A 17,370-nucleotide genomic window follows, 5' to 3' on the forward strand; every position below is an offset into this window, starting at 1 on the left:
CATAAAACAAGGGTTACACAGGATTAGTGGGTCAAAAACAATCGCTATTTCTATCAAAGACAAAGGCTATGTCCAAACTATGACCCGTGGGCCAAATGCGGCCCTCAAACAATTTTTCTTGGCCCTCAGGCTTCCAGGTGAATTGGCCCAAATGACCTTCCATCAATTAGAAATTCACGTTTTATTGCAAGTTTTTTGAAAATCGACCTTGATAAAGCTGCTATTTAATATTTTCTGTGCAGTTTTAAGGATCTTAGAATGAAACATCAGTCTTTATTCATGCTAACTTGTTAAACATGTGCATATTTCAATTATTCACTGTACTGAGCACCAATCTAAGGCCCTCAATCAGCCCTCCGCTTTGCCTGTGTTTAGAGATGTGGTCTTTGATGAAAAAAGTTTGGACAACTTTGGGCTACGTGATGGAAAATGAAATAACTGCAATGTTTCTGACAGTAAGTAATACAATTGCTATTAAATGTGAGATTTAGTAGGATTCTGGCTCATTAACATTTGGGAGTACACTGAAATACAAACTGATAAAATTGCGAGAATTGCATGCGTTTTAGAATAAATTTGTAAAGGTACAGTCTACAGAGTCAGCCATTTTGTTAACATAACATAAAGGTATATTTTAGTATTTATTTTAATTTCTTATTTTATCTTTGTTTAGGTTTGTTTGTATAAATAAACAGTTTCTTTCACTTAAATAGTCGGGGTGAAACGATATCCAAGTCTCACGATACGATATGAACCTCATGGTACAATATTTATTGCGATATCATGGGAAAGCTCACGATATGGTGGGGAGGTTGACGATTAGGGATGTAACTAGGGGTGTGCAAAAATATAAAAATATCGATATATCGTATCGTTTAATGTGATGATACAGTATCGATATTGTAGGCTGCTGTATCGATATATCGCCAAGAGAATTTTTTGGTATATTTTACTACATTATTTTGTTACAGAGCTACAGTTTTGTTGCTTGTTTAGAGGAAGAAAACTTATTTCTGCAGCACATTTGACATTTTCACTGTTTTGATGATTCAAATGTTTGTGTTTCATATTAACTTTGCACAAGAAGTGGTTTAACAAAGACACACACAGTAGCACAGCCATGATTTAAGCTTTTTTTTTTAAAATTTTTATTATTATTAAACTGTATCGAATCGATTTGAAATATATCGTATCAAACCGAAAGTGCACTGTATCGAGATATGTATCGTATTGTGGCCTGTGTATCGAGGTATGTATCGTATCGGCAACTTCTTAATGATACCCAGCCTTAGATGTAACAATATCCAAATGTCTTGTAACGATATTTTCACGGTATGCATCTCACGGTATATTTATTGCGATATTTTGTGGAGGCTAAACAGCTAAAACTGTGAATATGCTACTTTGTCCTCATAAAATGCCTTAACTAAGACTTAAATGTGCTTAGAACTGTTATTTCTTCTTGTAGTCCACACTGAAATGGAGCAAAGGATCATGGTCTATGTAGTTCCCTGTGTCTTCTTTTAGCTATTGCTGCACCATAACTCTTAATTTAAGCAAAGAGACTTGTAATTTGATATATTGTGATGGTCCACGATGTTATTGTGAGAACTTTGACGATACAATATCACGATATTTTGTTAATTCTTACATCCCTATTAAATACAAATAAACTGGCTCAAAGCAACAGAGAGAGGACTCATAATCAACTGATCTTCATTCAAGACCAATAAATCTTGATTCAAATGTTCACGTAGTTCCATTCTCAAAAGGGAGTTGTCCATCAAACAGAAAGGAGACATACTGCAACAGGCAACAGTAGATGACAAAACTACAGCGGGCACCACAGTAGCACATTATGAACATTTGAACATATGATAAAAACATGGACTCTGCTAACGGTGACCACTCAAATGGCAGTTTTGATTTGATTCCAGTACATTGTGCATCCCTGTACGATACATGTCACAGTCATACTCACAGTTTCTTTCTTCTTGCTAAAAACAGGCATCGCAACTGAAGTCATCAGCAGCAGGCTCTGTGCTTGAGTGTTGAACAACTGAAATCCAAAAACAAAAACACAAATAAAACAGGGATTTGCTGTAAAAACATTACTGTATATGGAAGGACAGCTTATAAATACTACAGTCTATGGTATTTTACTACACATACAACTGACAAAGGTTAAGGTTTCTATCTAACTACTACTACTTGCTCAGTAAAACGTACCACTAATAGTCCTAGTAATGATAATGTTCTAAGGTAAATCTACAGTTCTGCAGTTACTTTTACCTCAGACTTGTTTGGAAACTGAATGTGGAAACAGACAGAAACAACAAAAGCATGAAACTGATGAAACAATGTGCAAAAGCAGAAAATGTGGCACAGTTTCTCAAATATCACTCACTGGTTTGGAAAATACTACAGCTCCTATGTCAGATTTTAACAACTAGAACTCAATGTTTGAACTCAGATTTATACAAAGTAGTTCTGCAGTGGTTTGAAGAACAAATTTAAAAACACATAACATAAAAGAGACAAGTGTGGGAGACCAAGGCCAAGTAACAAGTAAGATCTGTGGAGAGGCAACCCTACTCACAGTTGAAGGTATTTTTTACTGATCTATGAGATAAACTATTTAATTGTATATACTAAATCACTTGGTTGAATAAAAAGTACTAACAAAACATTATGTGAATGTTAATTAAAGATGGAATATTATGAGAAATTGAACATTAAAAGGTGTTTTTATATGTCATCCATGCATGTTTGAGTAATATAGTGATTTCTCTTCAGCCCCATTCAAACCCTCCTTATGGTTAGCTCTAAGATTATTTAAAATTATTATTTTTTTAAACGGGGTGCACAGTGCGTCGATTGCGATCTACCAGTCAATCTCCAAGGTAGTGGGTAGACTGTAGTGTCGTAGTACTCGTCTGGGACTCGACTGCGTTTGGACTCGGCCTCGTCTCTCATTCGAGGTCTGACACTCGACAAGTGCAATCAGATTTCATTACGGCCGCTGCTGTCGGCAATAAACTTGTACTGGCACGCAGGACATCTCTGCAGTCTGTGCGCTCATTTACAACCCGCCGATAATGTGCAGCACATCACAAACACACACGCTACCTGTCTATCTGCCTCACATCAGCGCGCCGCTCCTCACCTTTTCATGTTTTCGCTCCGTCCTCAACGAGCGCTGATTAGAAGAGCAAGACAAAACGCGAAGCAAAAACTAATCTAAATTTATGTTACAGTGTTGGCACAGAGGATGCCTACAGCACAGAACTGGCCTATTGTGACATTTGGCTGAAGTTTGCCTAATAAGTGTGCACAACTGCATCTGTATTTGTCACGATGTGCGGTGTGTGGTTTGGTAAATGTGCAGAGGCTAAATCCCACTGCAAAACCAGTAAGAGAATGTAACTCCAGTTTGAAACTTGAAAAAACAGGTTTAAAAATCCTACCCACTTTCTTCACTTTTTTCAGTTTTGTGTAAAGTACCAGTGGAAGTTCTCTTAAAGACGAGGTTCACAAACTGTGGGTGAGGGTCCAAAAAAAAAAAAAGCTTGCATGCTGAAAAAGTGTGGGTAGCCCTGCTCTAAAATAATCAGTCAAAACAAATAGTTATGCACTGACCACACTGTCCATGTAGGCCTCGGTCCAGATGATGTCATGGTCGTGGTTGATCACCATTGGTCGACTCAGAACGTGCAGATACTCCATCACATTCTCCTGGACATCAGCCAGTGTAGAGACATGAGTGTAATAACCTGAAAAACAAAACATGCACGCAAAATAAGTGACAACGATGTACATTTGTAAGGCTATTTTAAAACGTAGCAGCAGCAGAGTAAACCAGGCACTGAAAAAAACATAGCTAGTAATTCAGATAATTCTCCAAATGTAGAAATCCCAAATTATCTCAAAAGTATTTTCTTTGCTTCTTATATCAGATTAATCATAACAAAATAAAGACATACCTTTGTTGTTGCAGGCGATCCATTTAACATTTTCAGCAAAGGTCATTTCTCTTCCAATGAGATACGTGAATACACGAACCTAAAACACAGAAAAGAGGAACTGACACAACTGGCTGCTTTCTAGATGATTAAAAGCTCATGGGTAAAGTTTGTCCATCTGCAAATAACTATGTATATTTTCAGAGATTTCAGAAACCTATTTTGCTTGAGTTTGCTCTAGTTATAACCTACGACACATGTTACAATTTGCACATTTTAAATCGCAATATTCATCTAAAACGACTTAATAAAAGGACCAAGCCCGGTGACTTTAACGTTAGAAAACTGTGGTGCCCAACGGGAGCCAACGTCGCCATAAACATCATCACAACAAAGACCAGTGTAGTTGTCTGCGCCTCTGATGGATACCTGCAGATGACACTAATGAGAAGTGGATTAAAAAAAAAAAAAAGACTATGCGACGCTGCCGAATCGTAGGAGTATCAACGATTATTAGAGAATATTATTAGAAAATGACGTAGAGAACAGTGGGTGTATGCCGGTGGTGGAGATTAAGTAATTAAAGATTGCTCAAACATGCATGAAGCACTCCAAATACTTTGAGACTTTGAGAAGATAAATGGGAAGGAGGAACAACTATAGTATAGTTAAAAGCTCTGAAAAGTAAAAAGTAAAAAAAAAAATAGATACCTCAACAAACAAAAAAGTACAAATTAATCTTTAAAAGTGAAGGTTACAGTGTATTTGTGTCAAATTATTTCATGCACCATGTTAACTATAAAGTGTGGAATAATTAACATGTGTACACTGACATACTATTTTTAGTAAACTGTGTTATACTGTGGTTTGAATTATATTTTTTGGACTATAAAGAGCACTTAAAATCCTTTAATTTTCTCAAAAAACAACAGTGTTCCTTATAATCCATTGTGCCTTATGTATTCATTCTGGTTGTGCTTACTGAATGTGGGACTGTTTTTAATCACTGTAAAGTGCTTTGTGTTGCATTTTTTGTATGAAAAGTGCTCTATAAATAACTGTGTGAAGAATCCCTCAGGCGTCCAGGTAGAATCCATGGCGAAGGGAAAATTCAATTTGTCGACTGGACAAAAGTTAGTTTGGTTGAAGACGTTTCGCAGTTCATCCAAGCTGCTTCTTCAGTTCTGGTCAGACGCTGGTGGACACTTCCTTATATCTGCAGGGAGGAGCTAACTACACTGAAACTAACACACCTACTTGTTTACAGTTTCTGTTAGTTAGTTCGGCCTATTGACCTGTACAGGGTGTGGTGTCTAATTAGCATAACAATTCATGGCCATAATGGAGCTTCCGCACCTCTGGACCTGACCTGGATACACCTCGTGTTCTCTTGTTTGTTTTGATTTAGGTTTGATTAGGGTTAGGTTCGTTGATTTATGTTTTTGTACAACTTTGGTAAGCGAAGCCGCATCGCTATACGGTCTATGCGTATGACCTGCAGACTTATAATCTCTTAAAAGTTTAATAATATAAGCACAGAGTGGACTCATCAGAAGCAGCACACCCTCTGTCACAGAAAGAACACACATATTCCACTAAGTTGTGTCATTTAGTCCGACAGAAGTTGACCGCATCACCGCAAAAGGAGCAAGCTGTTTTTTTTCAGTGCTTATAGTTTATGCAAATTAGCCATATGGTTTTAAGTTTAAATTCTGTAAAACGTAAAAAAAAAGTGTGCAAAGCTGTAATAAACACATTATTACTCAATATATATTTGAGTCGTCCTCATAGGAAAAAAACAAAAAAAACTAATTTAAATTATCCACCCACATTCACATTCATAATACACATTCACCAAGACAGGGAGGCAACGCCGGGCGAATTACACCATGATCTGCCAACTAACCCTAACCCTAACCCTGGGCTAAGGGATCAGTCTCAAATGTCGTCTGTTTGTTTCAATTAATGCGCCTTATAATCCGATGCGCCTTATGTATGAAAATAGACGTGAGAATTCAGCATTATTGATATTGCGTTTTATAATCTAGTGCGCCTTATAGTCCAAAAAATACGGTAAAAGCCCTTGTATAAGTGTACAGTTAGGTACATTTAAAATATATATATCTATTGTAATATCTTCTGCAGAAATATTGTACTTCGCACTTTAAAACTGACTATGATGACAAGCTTAGACACTGACTCGTTTTTCAGGCCAGTTAAACTCCTCAAACACGTCTTCAAAATCCTCCATGGCTCCGTCAGTGATCAGCATGATGGCCTGGTTACACAGACTGCCCTGCCCCAAAGCTGTGGCCTGTGACACAAACGACAACAATAATGTTATAAGTCCACTCTATTATCTATTGTTTTATATCATTGACATTTAAACGGGGAAATCAAACCTCGTTAAGGATCTTGAACGACTCCTTCATGGCTTTGGTGACTTTGCCCTCGCCTTTGACGTGAAGCTCATCGACCAAAATTTTGAAATGCTGAAAGAAAATATAATAAGAATGGTTAACACTTTATAATAACTACACTTTGAGTATCCTTATAAAAACACAAACAAATGTATACAATTAATTTTAACTAATACTCTAACCCCTAAATTAAAAGGCCGATATTGCACAATTTTCTGATCCACGTTTTAATGTTGTTTCCTCATCACAAACAGACCTGGAGTTGTGTTTTGTTTCACTCACACATGTTTAACACACAAACCCTGCATATTTAGGCTGAGTTCTTCTCTCAAAAGGAAAACTCTACAATACAGGAATACAGGAAGTGCTCCACTGTGTTTCTAAACTCCACACGCTTTCACTAGAATCAAGAAAGGTTATTTCAGCTGTGGAATTGCAGATCTCTACTGAACTAAAAGTAAAAAGCAGCAGTTTACTTGAAAACTACCGCTTCATGACATCACAAGGTGGAACAGGCCGTTTTGAGCTTTGAAGATGTAGACAGACTGTATGTGAATGAAAAAAAACACAACCAGGTATGTTTTTGAGGCATGGCTTAAGTCTGTCAGAGGAAGTTGTCCTTTTACCATGTAGACAGAACCATGATGACACTGTTTTATAAAACGTTTATTGAATCAGTTTTAACTTTTTCATTGGTCTCATGGTTTGGGAGCATCTCTGATAAAAACAAGAACTCCCTGAATCCGTTGGTTAAATGGGCGAGTGAGGTGATTGTCCATCCTCAGAGCCGCCTGGACTCTCTGTACTCAAGACAGTTACAGAGGACGTCCCAGAAGATTTTAATAGACGTGCAACATCCACTAAATTCAAAGTTTCAGAAGCTTTTAGTCCCAAGATCTAGAACACGTGTCAAGGCCAAGGCCGCAGGCCACATCTGGCCCTCCAAGCCATTTTCTGTGGCCCACAAGGGGTTAAAAGGTATAATTTATTATGTTGTGACTGTTTCCCGTGAAGTGACTGTATCTCGCCACTAGAGAGGCCAAGAAAACATCATCAAATCTCCCCAAGAATATCCAAGAAAAGAAAAATTGATGCAGAAGGGACGGCTATTTCATGAATGTTACTAAAGGAGTAATGTGAATGTTTTAACTTAAAATTTAAATCAAATCAAATCCACTTTATTTCTATAGCACATTTCATAAACAAAACTGTTTCCCAAGTGCTGCACAAAACAGATAAAACATATCCAATAGAAATATAAAGTAAAACTCTTATTAACTCTACTAATCCTCATTAAGACAATAAAACTAGTCAAATCAAATAAGAGAAAGAATACCAGTAAATATTAAAAAGGTTAAAAAAAAAAAAAAAAAAAAAACAACAACAACAAAAAGCATACAAATAAACAAAATAAATAAATATGAAATGAAAATTCAAATACAGACTTTTACAGTTTTGTAACATACTGATATTACAGTCACAGTTTCAGTCTTAACTTTACAACCGGCCCTTTGATGACAAACATGATCCAAATGTGGCTCTTGGTGAAAATGCGTTTGACACCCCTGATCTAGAACAAATAGTTTTAAAAGGAGTTTTGTTACAGCTGCTATCATACTAAATTGTAATCTATTTATCTATCTATCAATTTTAGTACTTGGAAAAATTCTCTTCTCTTGGAAAAAATTTTGTGTTTTTATATATATATATATATTTAATATTTATTGTGTTTTTAGCCAAGCTTGATGGATGAATTGAACTAATTGTTTATGGAACAAAACGTCCTGCGCTGGAGCACTGTAACACTTTATCTTGTAATTGTTTTTTATTGCACATAACGTGGATGAATGAAATGTGAAATGTGGGACCAGCCTCTCAAATCTGCAAAACAAATTTACCTTCGGGTACGAATAAAGCGACCTAACCTAACCTAACCTAACCTTAAAGCTCATAAGGGTCAATTTTGTGTAATATAAGAACTTACTAAACCTAAGTCATTTTTTATACACTATTTGTTCACATAAATTGTTCATTTAAGTAACAAATAAAAAACAATATTGTTAATAGAAAACAAACAGCATAATTTGAATGAAAAGGGCAAAATAACACTAGACGCTGAGCATTTATGGTGTATGTAATTGTGTCAGGCAACATCTGTGCAGCCAGATGTAAAGCCCATGTTACAGTCGACCAATCAGATCCCTCGCTCGTGTCATGTGACCCACTTCAAATTGTGAGTGGCCATTGACCTCACCTCATGTGTAATGATGTAATAATGCAGGGCTCAAAGTACAAATGAAAAACGAACACAGAGAAGAGAAGAGAGGAGAGGAGAGGGGCTATAATGTAAAAACTGTAAAAGAATCTCACACCAGAAATTTTTATTTTATCAGTAATAATAAAAAAAAAACACATTACCTATCAATAGAGGGTCTGATACCTGCTTGATTCCACCGAGATGGCATTGCTTTGTCTGAAATGTTTCACAGTGTGGATTAAATTTATCCATCTTCCATTCATTTATTCATTCAATTATGGTTGTTTTTCTTGCTCAAAGAACATGCACAGCTATAGTCAGCGAGGCTCTCCTCTGCACAGATCTGACCTGTATCTTGGTCTGGCGGCATCTCCTGTTTGTTTCCATGGAGATAGCTAAGTTTAATACCACACTGCGACACATTTGAAGCAAAGCAAATAAAGGCAGACCCTTCACCAGAAAACCATAGCGCACGTTCAAAGGCGCTCCACCGTATTTTTACTGTTTTAAAAATGTTAATTTTAAACAGTTTGTGGTCCAAAGTTATTCCTCATTTACTTTATGCGTTCAAAACATCCGAATTATTCACCATGATGAGTTTATAAGTGCTTTTCACAACTTTCAGAGACACATTACCCATCAAGAAATGCATTTTTCGATACAGTATTACAGCAAATATCAGATGTAAATGTAATATTGATACTATATGTTACTGGCATTATTAATTATATAGTAAAAACCCCACCAGTGTGAATGAGCAGAAAATACATTGCTTTCAAAATTCCTTTCCAAATTAGAAGCAACTTTGAATGCAAAAAAAAACACTATAAAACTGAGGCTGCACATAACCCAAAATATCAAATTAAATGTCTGAAATGTAATCTAAAAACTGAATAGAGGACAGGGATCAAATTAAACATTAGTAAAATAAGTTTTGTCCAAATGTTACTGTATGTTTATGTTCATTTTTCAGTTGAGGAGAAACTAGGACTTTAACTTTAGATGTGAGAGCTTCTGTGGATAAAGGGGTGAGATTTTTACAAACTTTTCACAGTATTTTATCTGTATAGAAACATCTACTGTATGAGACAGTAGTGTTACAATGTCTGTTTATTAAGGATGGGCATGATTAGTCGACTAATCGATCAGTGAGTGTGTTTACAGCACATCAGTGTCCAAGGTATGATCGTTTTTTTTGAGTATCCTGGTTTCGTCCTGGTGCATGTAAACGCAGTATCCCGGTTACTGCAACATGAAGTTGAGTCACATGTGTCCAAAAAACACTTTTCAGTCTTTTTACCACAAAAGGAGCCAAAATAAATAAAGTGACCAACATAAATAAAGTTAAATGAGTGTTAAATAAAGAGCTGCGCTAAGAGCAAAGAGCAGCACTAATAGTTTATGCAAATGAGCCATATGGTTTTAAGTTTCATTTCTGTAAAGCGTAAACAAATATGTCAAAGCTGCATTAAACACATTATAATCTCAAACGGGCTGATGTGGCTCTAGAGTGTTTATGGTTTATATGTTGTAAAATTTAGTTCATTTATGCAGATTAGTAATAGTAATAATAATGATGATAGTTTTAATATATAAAAACGTTAATGATTAATCTAAAATTGATCATTAATTCTCCTGACGATCGATTAAGAAAATTTAATCGAATGCCCATCCGTACTGCTCATCTTTTTTATTTAATTAAATTCATTAAAACTTTATTTATCTCCAAAGGGACCATTTAAAACACACACAGAGCAGCTGTACACACGTTAGATATCACATAAAAATAAAGCAACATTAGACACTGCCGTAACAAGAACGCTGCTGATCACAGAAAAGAGAAAAGGACTGTGAAAGGGCAGGCATGAAAACCACATAAATCTGATGTATCAGCCTGAATTACCCCTGTGAAAGGTCAAAGGGTTTGTAATATGAACACACACAGACATGATAATCTGGTCCAATCGGATTAACACAAAATAGGAGATTATGATTAATATGGTTCAGAGGGTTAATTAGCTGTGTGTGTGTGTCTGTGTGTGTGGACGGGTATTTTTCACACTATGTGGATGTGGGAAAAACAGGTCCCTATGATGTAAATCTTTTATCATTAGATTAATAACATGATGTAATGTTAAGATGTGGGTTGATAGATTTTAAGGTAATCCGTGTATCATTTGTTCATTTGTTTTCATTATAAAACCAAAAGTAAGAAAACAAAAAAACAAACATTTTCTTCATTATTTGTCTCCAAAACCAAAATGAAAAAACGGGTAACGATTCGTTTTTTCAGTTTTCGATTTTGTGTTTAAATGAAGAAGTCACGTTGACGGACTTTTGCACCGCATACAAACTGTACCAGGACTGATCCAGGTCCGGGACTAGACCCTGACCAGAGCGGGACTGAGACCAGGACCAGACCAGGACAAGACCGGGACCAGACCGAGACGGAGACCAGACCGGGACCAGCTCGGGACCAAACCAGGACCAGAGAGGGACTGAGACCGAAACCAGACTAGGACCAGACCGGGACCAGAGCGGGACTGAGACCGAGACCAGACCAGGACCAGACCGGGACCAGAGCGGGACCAGACCAGGACCAGAGCGGGACTGAGACCGAGACCAGACCAGGACCAGGCCGGGACCAGAGTGGGACCAGACCGGGACCAGACCGAGACTGAGACCGGGACCAGACCCGGACCAGACCGGAGGCTCAGAGCCCACGGCAGGGCCGGAGCTTGAAGATGATGCTCGGACCCTGCGAAGGCGGAGTCAAAGCTCGAAGTCTGGTCTCGGTCTCAGTCCCGCTCTGGTCCCACTCTGGTCCTGGACCTGGATCAGTCCTGGTTCAGTCCATATGCGATGCAAAAGTCCAGCATCGCAGTCACGGAAGTCACATAAACAGGAAAAGGCCGTTTTTTTTCCATTCTTCATTTAAACACAAAATTGAAAACTGAAAAAAGGATTCATTATCTGTTTTTTTTTTTCATTTTGGTTTTGGAGATAAATAATGAAGAAATCTGGGATTTTTTTCATTTTCTTATTTTTGGTTTCATATTGAAAAACGAATGAACGAATGATACACGGATTTAAGGTGAGGGTTTAGGTTAAGGTTAGGCAAGTAGTATCTATGGTTAAAGGTCCTATATTAAACAAAATGGACTTTTGTGAGCTTGAAGTCATGTTAGAATGTCGTTACCTCCTCAAAAAACATACCCAGAGTTGTGTTTTGTTTCATTCACACGTTTGAGTAATCCTTTATTATATTAGTATACATCTCTAAAGCTCAAAATGGTCTGTTCCACCTTGTGATGTCATGACGCAGTAAGTTTTTCAAGATATCTTTTATCTTTAATTCAGTAGAGATTGTCAGTTCCAGGGCAGAAATTATCCAAATGATTCCAGTGAAGGTGTAAGGAGTTTGAAAACACAGTGGAGCACTTCCTGTATTACCGCATTTTTATTCTTATTTATTTATATGTAAAGGGACAACACATATTAATGAACATTTAAACCATGTAAATATGTAAAGACTATAGTCAACGTGGATAATTTCCATCTTCAGTCCCTCGGCAGGTTGATGTTAATTAATCTACAGGAAAGTACAACAACAGTCACACAAAAAGTACATAACACCAACACACTCATTATACATAGAATTAATTTCAAACTGTTAATTTGAAATTCACAGACATGACATCACAAAGTGGAACAGAGTGTTTTCTGTTTGAGAGAAGAACTCGTCCTAAACATGTGAATGAAACAAAACACAGCTCCAGGTCTGTTTGTGATGAGAAAACAAGATCAGAACATAGATCAAAAAATAGTGTAAGGTTAGGATCAGTCTCCAGGAAATGAATGGAAGTGTGTGTCTGTGTGTCTGTGTGTGTGTGTGTGTGTGTGTTGTGTGTGTGTTGTGTGTTTGTACCTCTCTGTTATCCAGATCCGCCTGCACCAGGGTCCCTTTGAAACACGGCTCCACATATCGCACATAATCACTGTACTGTAAAACAAAAAGTACAATAAAAAAATAAGTAAATTAAACTAAAAATGAGTACAACTCAAAGTAAACACACAATATTTTAAATGTGCATTGTGTAACTTTTCTGGTGGAGGGTCCGTCAAATGCTTTTCTCCATGCACATGTTATTGCTTTGTGTATGGCCATTACACATTTCTATCTACCGTATTTTCCGCACTATAGGGCGCTCTGGATTATAAGGCGCACTGTCATTAAATGGTCTATTTTCAAAAATTTTTTCACAAATAAACTGCACCGGACTTTAAACGAAACACAACAGTTGGATGGGTGAGTGGTTTTGTTTGTTTGTGTGCGTTCACGGTGACTCTGGGCTTTGTTCAGTTGTGGCGTGTAGGGAGGGTGCTGTCTGGGATCGCTGGATTGTCGGCGTGTTCGCAGTGACTCAGTTGTTCAGTCGTGTCTAGAAGCGGCACATTGCACTCGCTTTTTCAGTTCGTTCCTCCGTTCTGTTCCTCGTCGGCGTGGAGCGATGAGTGTGGCTGTGGGTGTTTTTCGCCGTGCGGTCGCTGTCTGCTCCGTGTGTGTTTGCGGCTTTGTAGTTTACTGAAGTCGTGCTGGGACACCCGAGTGGATTCGTGTTTCGGGCGCTCTGGATTGTGGGGCGCGCAGTCGTTTTTTGATGGGGTCGGAGGCTTAAGAGCGCGTCTAATAGCCCGGAAAATACGGTAAATGGAAACCAGACCAAGTTACAGGTCAGATCTGTGGAGAGGCAACCCCGCTCACAGTCAAAATATTAGTTTTTCTAGGTATTTTTGAGCTATAAAACCACCTGTAATTGAATAAATGTTTTGAAAAAAGCAGGTGAATGACCCTCAAACAAAAATTTACATAATCCACCTTTAAAATATTTTAGTCAAATCACTCCAAGTATGTATAAAAGTTTTCTGCTAGGAGATGTTATTTCTGGTTCGTTGGTAGTTCTACCGTGAGGAATTAAACTTTTCTACTATACGTGTATTCACTGGTCAAAAGTACAGTGAAAAACATGTATTTTTACTAAGTGGCTTTACAACTGTCCTCAACCAGGGTTTAAAAACTGAATTACTCAAAATGTAAATGACAAAAATTACAAAAATTGTGCCAAAATGAATTCAGCATAACAGCCTTCTTGTTTTATAGAGCTGTAATATTTTATTTTATGTATGAACTAGTCGGGTGAAGGTCAAATGTTGTACAATAAATTATTATAAACTATTAATAATAATTACTATACAATAAACTATTAACAAAACAAAAACGTAGGTGGCGAATAAAAATAAGTGACACTGAAGCGTTGAAAAAAAAGTGCAGCCAAACTAAAAGGCAGGCGCAAAAGTGTCCACAGAGCTTACGGTGTATTAAATGGATTTCAAACTATTTTCGCTTTTCTGTGGGTGTAGCTTTAAATGCTGCAGAGAGCTTAAAGCAGCAGATTTGTGAATGCCGTAATACCAGGATCAGCTCTGATTATTACACAGATTTTGGAGCTGTGGAGTAACAGTGCCAAAAAAATCCTAAAAAACCACCACAAAAAAAAAAAGACTTTCGAAGCTCAACCTGGGCAATCTGACAAAGAAAAAATGATCGCATATACATTTTTTCTCTCTCCCCATCTTGATCAGCCCCAGAGAAGAGATTTGATGTGCTGGTAAAGTTAACAACAACTAGTATGCTAACCACACACTTCCTTATCATCAGTGTTAGAGCCATAACTTAAAGGAACAGTTCGAAATTTTAGACATAGAACCTCATTTCCTAGTGAGCCAGAGTGTTGGAGACGTGCGAAGACACTTTTTTAAATATTCCATCCAGTCCTTGTATTTGCAGAGGTCACTGGTGTTAGACTAGTGCATGTCAATGGTCATAGTTATCCTGACACTAAAAACAGTCTTACCCACTCCACAAAACACCCGAAACAAATCTATTATTACACCAGATTGTCCATGTGAATGTCTGTGTCGATAGAATAATGTTTGAAATAAAACTAACCTTGCATCGCCTGAATCGTCACATGTTGAGGGACTATTTTCTCATATATCAGTCCGCCGCTGCCGAGCTTTCTATCTGGAAGCACAACTCACTGCTGCTCAGACATAAATCCTTCAAATGCAAGGTTGGTTTTACTTCTAATATTATTCTATCAACACAGACATTTACATCGACAGTCTGGTTTAATAATAGATTTTCTTCGGGTGTTTTGTGGAGTGGGTAAGACTGTTTTTAGTGACAGGATAACTATGACCATTGACATGCACTAGTCTAGCACCAGTGACCAGTGAATTCTTTGTATGTAAGGTTAGATCAGTCAGGTCTCCCTCCAGAACGTGTCATGAACATGTCCAGAACGCTGTAGCTCATTTACTGACAAATACTAAGAAACGTGAACACATCACACCGGTTCTGTGTGACCTGCACTGGCTCCCTGTCTCATATAAGGTGCAGTTTAAAATGTTATTAATTGTTTTCAAATGTTTGCACTCTATGGTTCCAGTCTATTTGCGGGAGTTACTGCAGCCCTGTACTCCGCCCAGAGCCCTGAGATCAGCCGACCAGCTCCTGTTGGTCGTGCCCAAAACCAGGCTCAAGACGAGAGGTGACAGAGCTTTTTCTGTGGCAGCGCCCAGACTGTGGAACAACCTTCCTCTGCCTGTCAGACCCTCTCAGTCTATAACGCAGTTTAAGACGAGACTGAAAACTAACCTCTTCTCCCTGGCATTTAGTACGAGCTAGTCAGGTTATCTTGGTTTTTTTATTGTAGTTTTCACATGTTTTTTGTACATATGTATATGTAACTGTTTCTTCTATTTTGCTGACTTGTATGTGAAGCACTGTGGTCAGCTGAAGTTGTTTTAAATGTGCTATATAAATAAACTTGAATTGAATTGAACCTCTGCAAATACAAGGACTGGATGGAATATTTAAAAAAGTGTCTCCACACGTCTCCAACGCTCTGGTTCACTAGTGAAGGCTGTACCAAATGGTGAAGTTTCTTGAGTGCATCACATGTGCATATTAAACATTGAATTTATATATTTGTTTGACTATTACACATTGAGTTGTTTAACCACTGAAATCTTATGTATGTTTAAAGGTACCACTGTGTGAAACATGCATGCTTTTAAGGTAATCTTTTGCAGATATAGGTTGTGTTCTTTTAAGGAAATTCATTGCAGAGCAGCAGCAGTGGAGATGGTTCGGCCTGGTACGAAACCAAACAAACTGGTGATTTACATTTAGCTGCTGTCAACCTTCCTGAACCTAAAGGAATGCAGAGAAACTCCAAGGAAGATTCAAGGCATTACCTGTTCAACATATTATTTGCATAATCATATGGATGTCTATAAAAATCTGGGTTATGGTATTCAGAGGCAGTCAGATTGCCTGATTTAAGACCTCTGTAGCCATGGGCAGTTAGGGACAACGATCTGACACAGAGCTCTGTATTAGAATTGTATTAAATAGGGAATAAATTATTTTTGATTTTAATCGATCGATTCCAGTGGTTATTTTTAAGAGAACATGCTTAATGGTTTTTGAAGATACCTAACAGTAGGAAATGAGGTCCTATGTCCAAAATTCCAAACGGCCCCTTTAATGTATTCAAAAAGTTATTTTATTGACCATAAATTCATATTTTATTCTTCCTTAAAAACAAGTATTTTCACAGTCCTGACTAAGTTATTTCAGTTAATTTATTAGGTCAGTTAATTTAGGTCTAAGGGGAAATGTAGGTCAAATAATTAGGTCAAATAGAGAGACAGTAATGTTGAGGGAACCGTCTTTGTATATTGATGCATTTTGTGTGAGTCACAAAGTGGACACTCTAAAGTTGGCTATTTACATGTCCTGCAGCTTATGTTAAATTAGAAAGCCATAACAATCGGACAATAAAACGTTTTGTAACTAGATGTGAATTAATGTGTGGCCCTGGGTATGGGTGCCACACTGAACCAATAAACAGTGAATATTTAAATGGAAAAGTGTTTTGCTGCTCCATTGATCTGTTTTATTGTTTTCTTTTTAGTGATCAAAATGGGATATTAAATGTGACACGAATGAGAACAATATTTGTAAGTCTAAAAAATAAATATGTTACAAATCAACATTAAACATTCAAACATTTTAGATCAAATGTACCTTCATACGCAGCTCTATGTGAATCTTTGGTGCTGCTCTGAGCGTTTGAGTGTGATGTTTCTTAAGCGCTGCCCACACGAAGGATGAGAGTTCTTAATCACAGTGAGTTCAGTGTGTTTGTGTGGTAATGTGTTTCTAGGTCACGCGTAGATTCACTACATCAACATGGATTAATGTTGTTTATTTACTCTACAGACGTGTTTCAGCGGATACTCACGGTCATTCTTAATTTTTGTTCGGGTTACGCCACTTATGATGAAGTAAATACGACAATAAAATCACCCAACTAACAAAAAATAAAACTTGTACGTTGAAAATAATGGTTCAGCACTAAAGCATGAGGATGAAACTTTGAACTGTTCATTGTCTTATGGACGATCCTCTCCAATTTCAATTTAAAACTGAGTTAAAATCTCCTTTAGCGAGTGAACAGTGATGCCTCAGTCTTCTACTTACTAACTAAACTAAAACAAAAAAATGTCTTTGATAGTTTTAGAGCCAAGTCCTTGTTTTGCAAGTCTCAAGTTAAGTCGAGTCCCAAGTCAAATACAGGCAAGTCCAAGTCAAGTCTCG

The 17,370-nt window shown here is 37.4% G+C and overlaps 1 protein-coding gene across 1 annotated transcript in view; it reads right to left on the minus strand.

Moving 5' to 3' along the window:
* cacna2d4a (calcium channel, voltage-dependent, alpha 2/delta subunit 4a) overlaps nt 1-17,370 on the minus strand; it is a 305,574-nt gene that overhangs the window by 263,417 nt on the left and 24,787 nt on the right. Inside the window, exons 10-15 of the mRNA XM_055154037.1 lie at nt 12,568-12,642; nt 6,365-6,454; nt 6,163-6,276; nt 3,984-4,062; nt 3,640-3,773; nt 1,982-2,059 (exon numbers count right to left, since the gene is read on the minus strand). Coding sequence (XP_055010012.1) covers nt 1,982-2,059; nt 3,640-3,773; nt 3,984-4,062; nt 6,163-6,276; nt 6,365-6,454; nt 12,568-12,642 — 570 coding nt within the window. The remainder of the gene's footprint in view (nt 1-1,981; nt 2,060-3,639; nt 3,774-3,983; nt 4,063-6,162; nt 6,277-6,364; nt 6,455-12,567; nt 12,643-17,370) is intronic.

This window comes from Boleophthalmus pectinirostris, unplaced genomic scaffold (assembly GCF_026225935.1).
Source record: "Boleophthalmus pectinirostris isolate CB_2022bp ecotype Guang Dong unplaced genomic scaffold, ASM2622593v1 HiC_scaffold_18, whole genome shotgun sequence".
In the NCBI taxonomy this organism is placed as follows: Eukaryota; Metazoa; Chordata; class Actinopteri; order Gobiiformes; family Gobiidae; genus Boleophthalmus; species Boleophthalmus pectinirostris.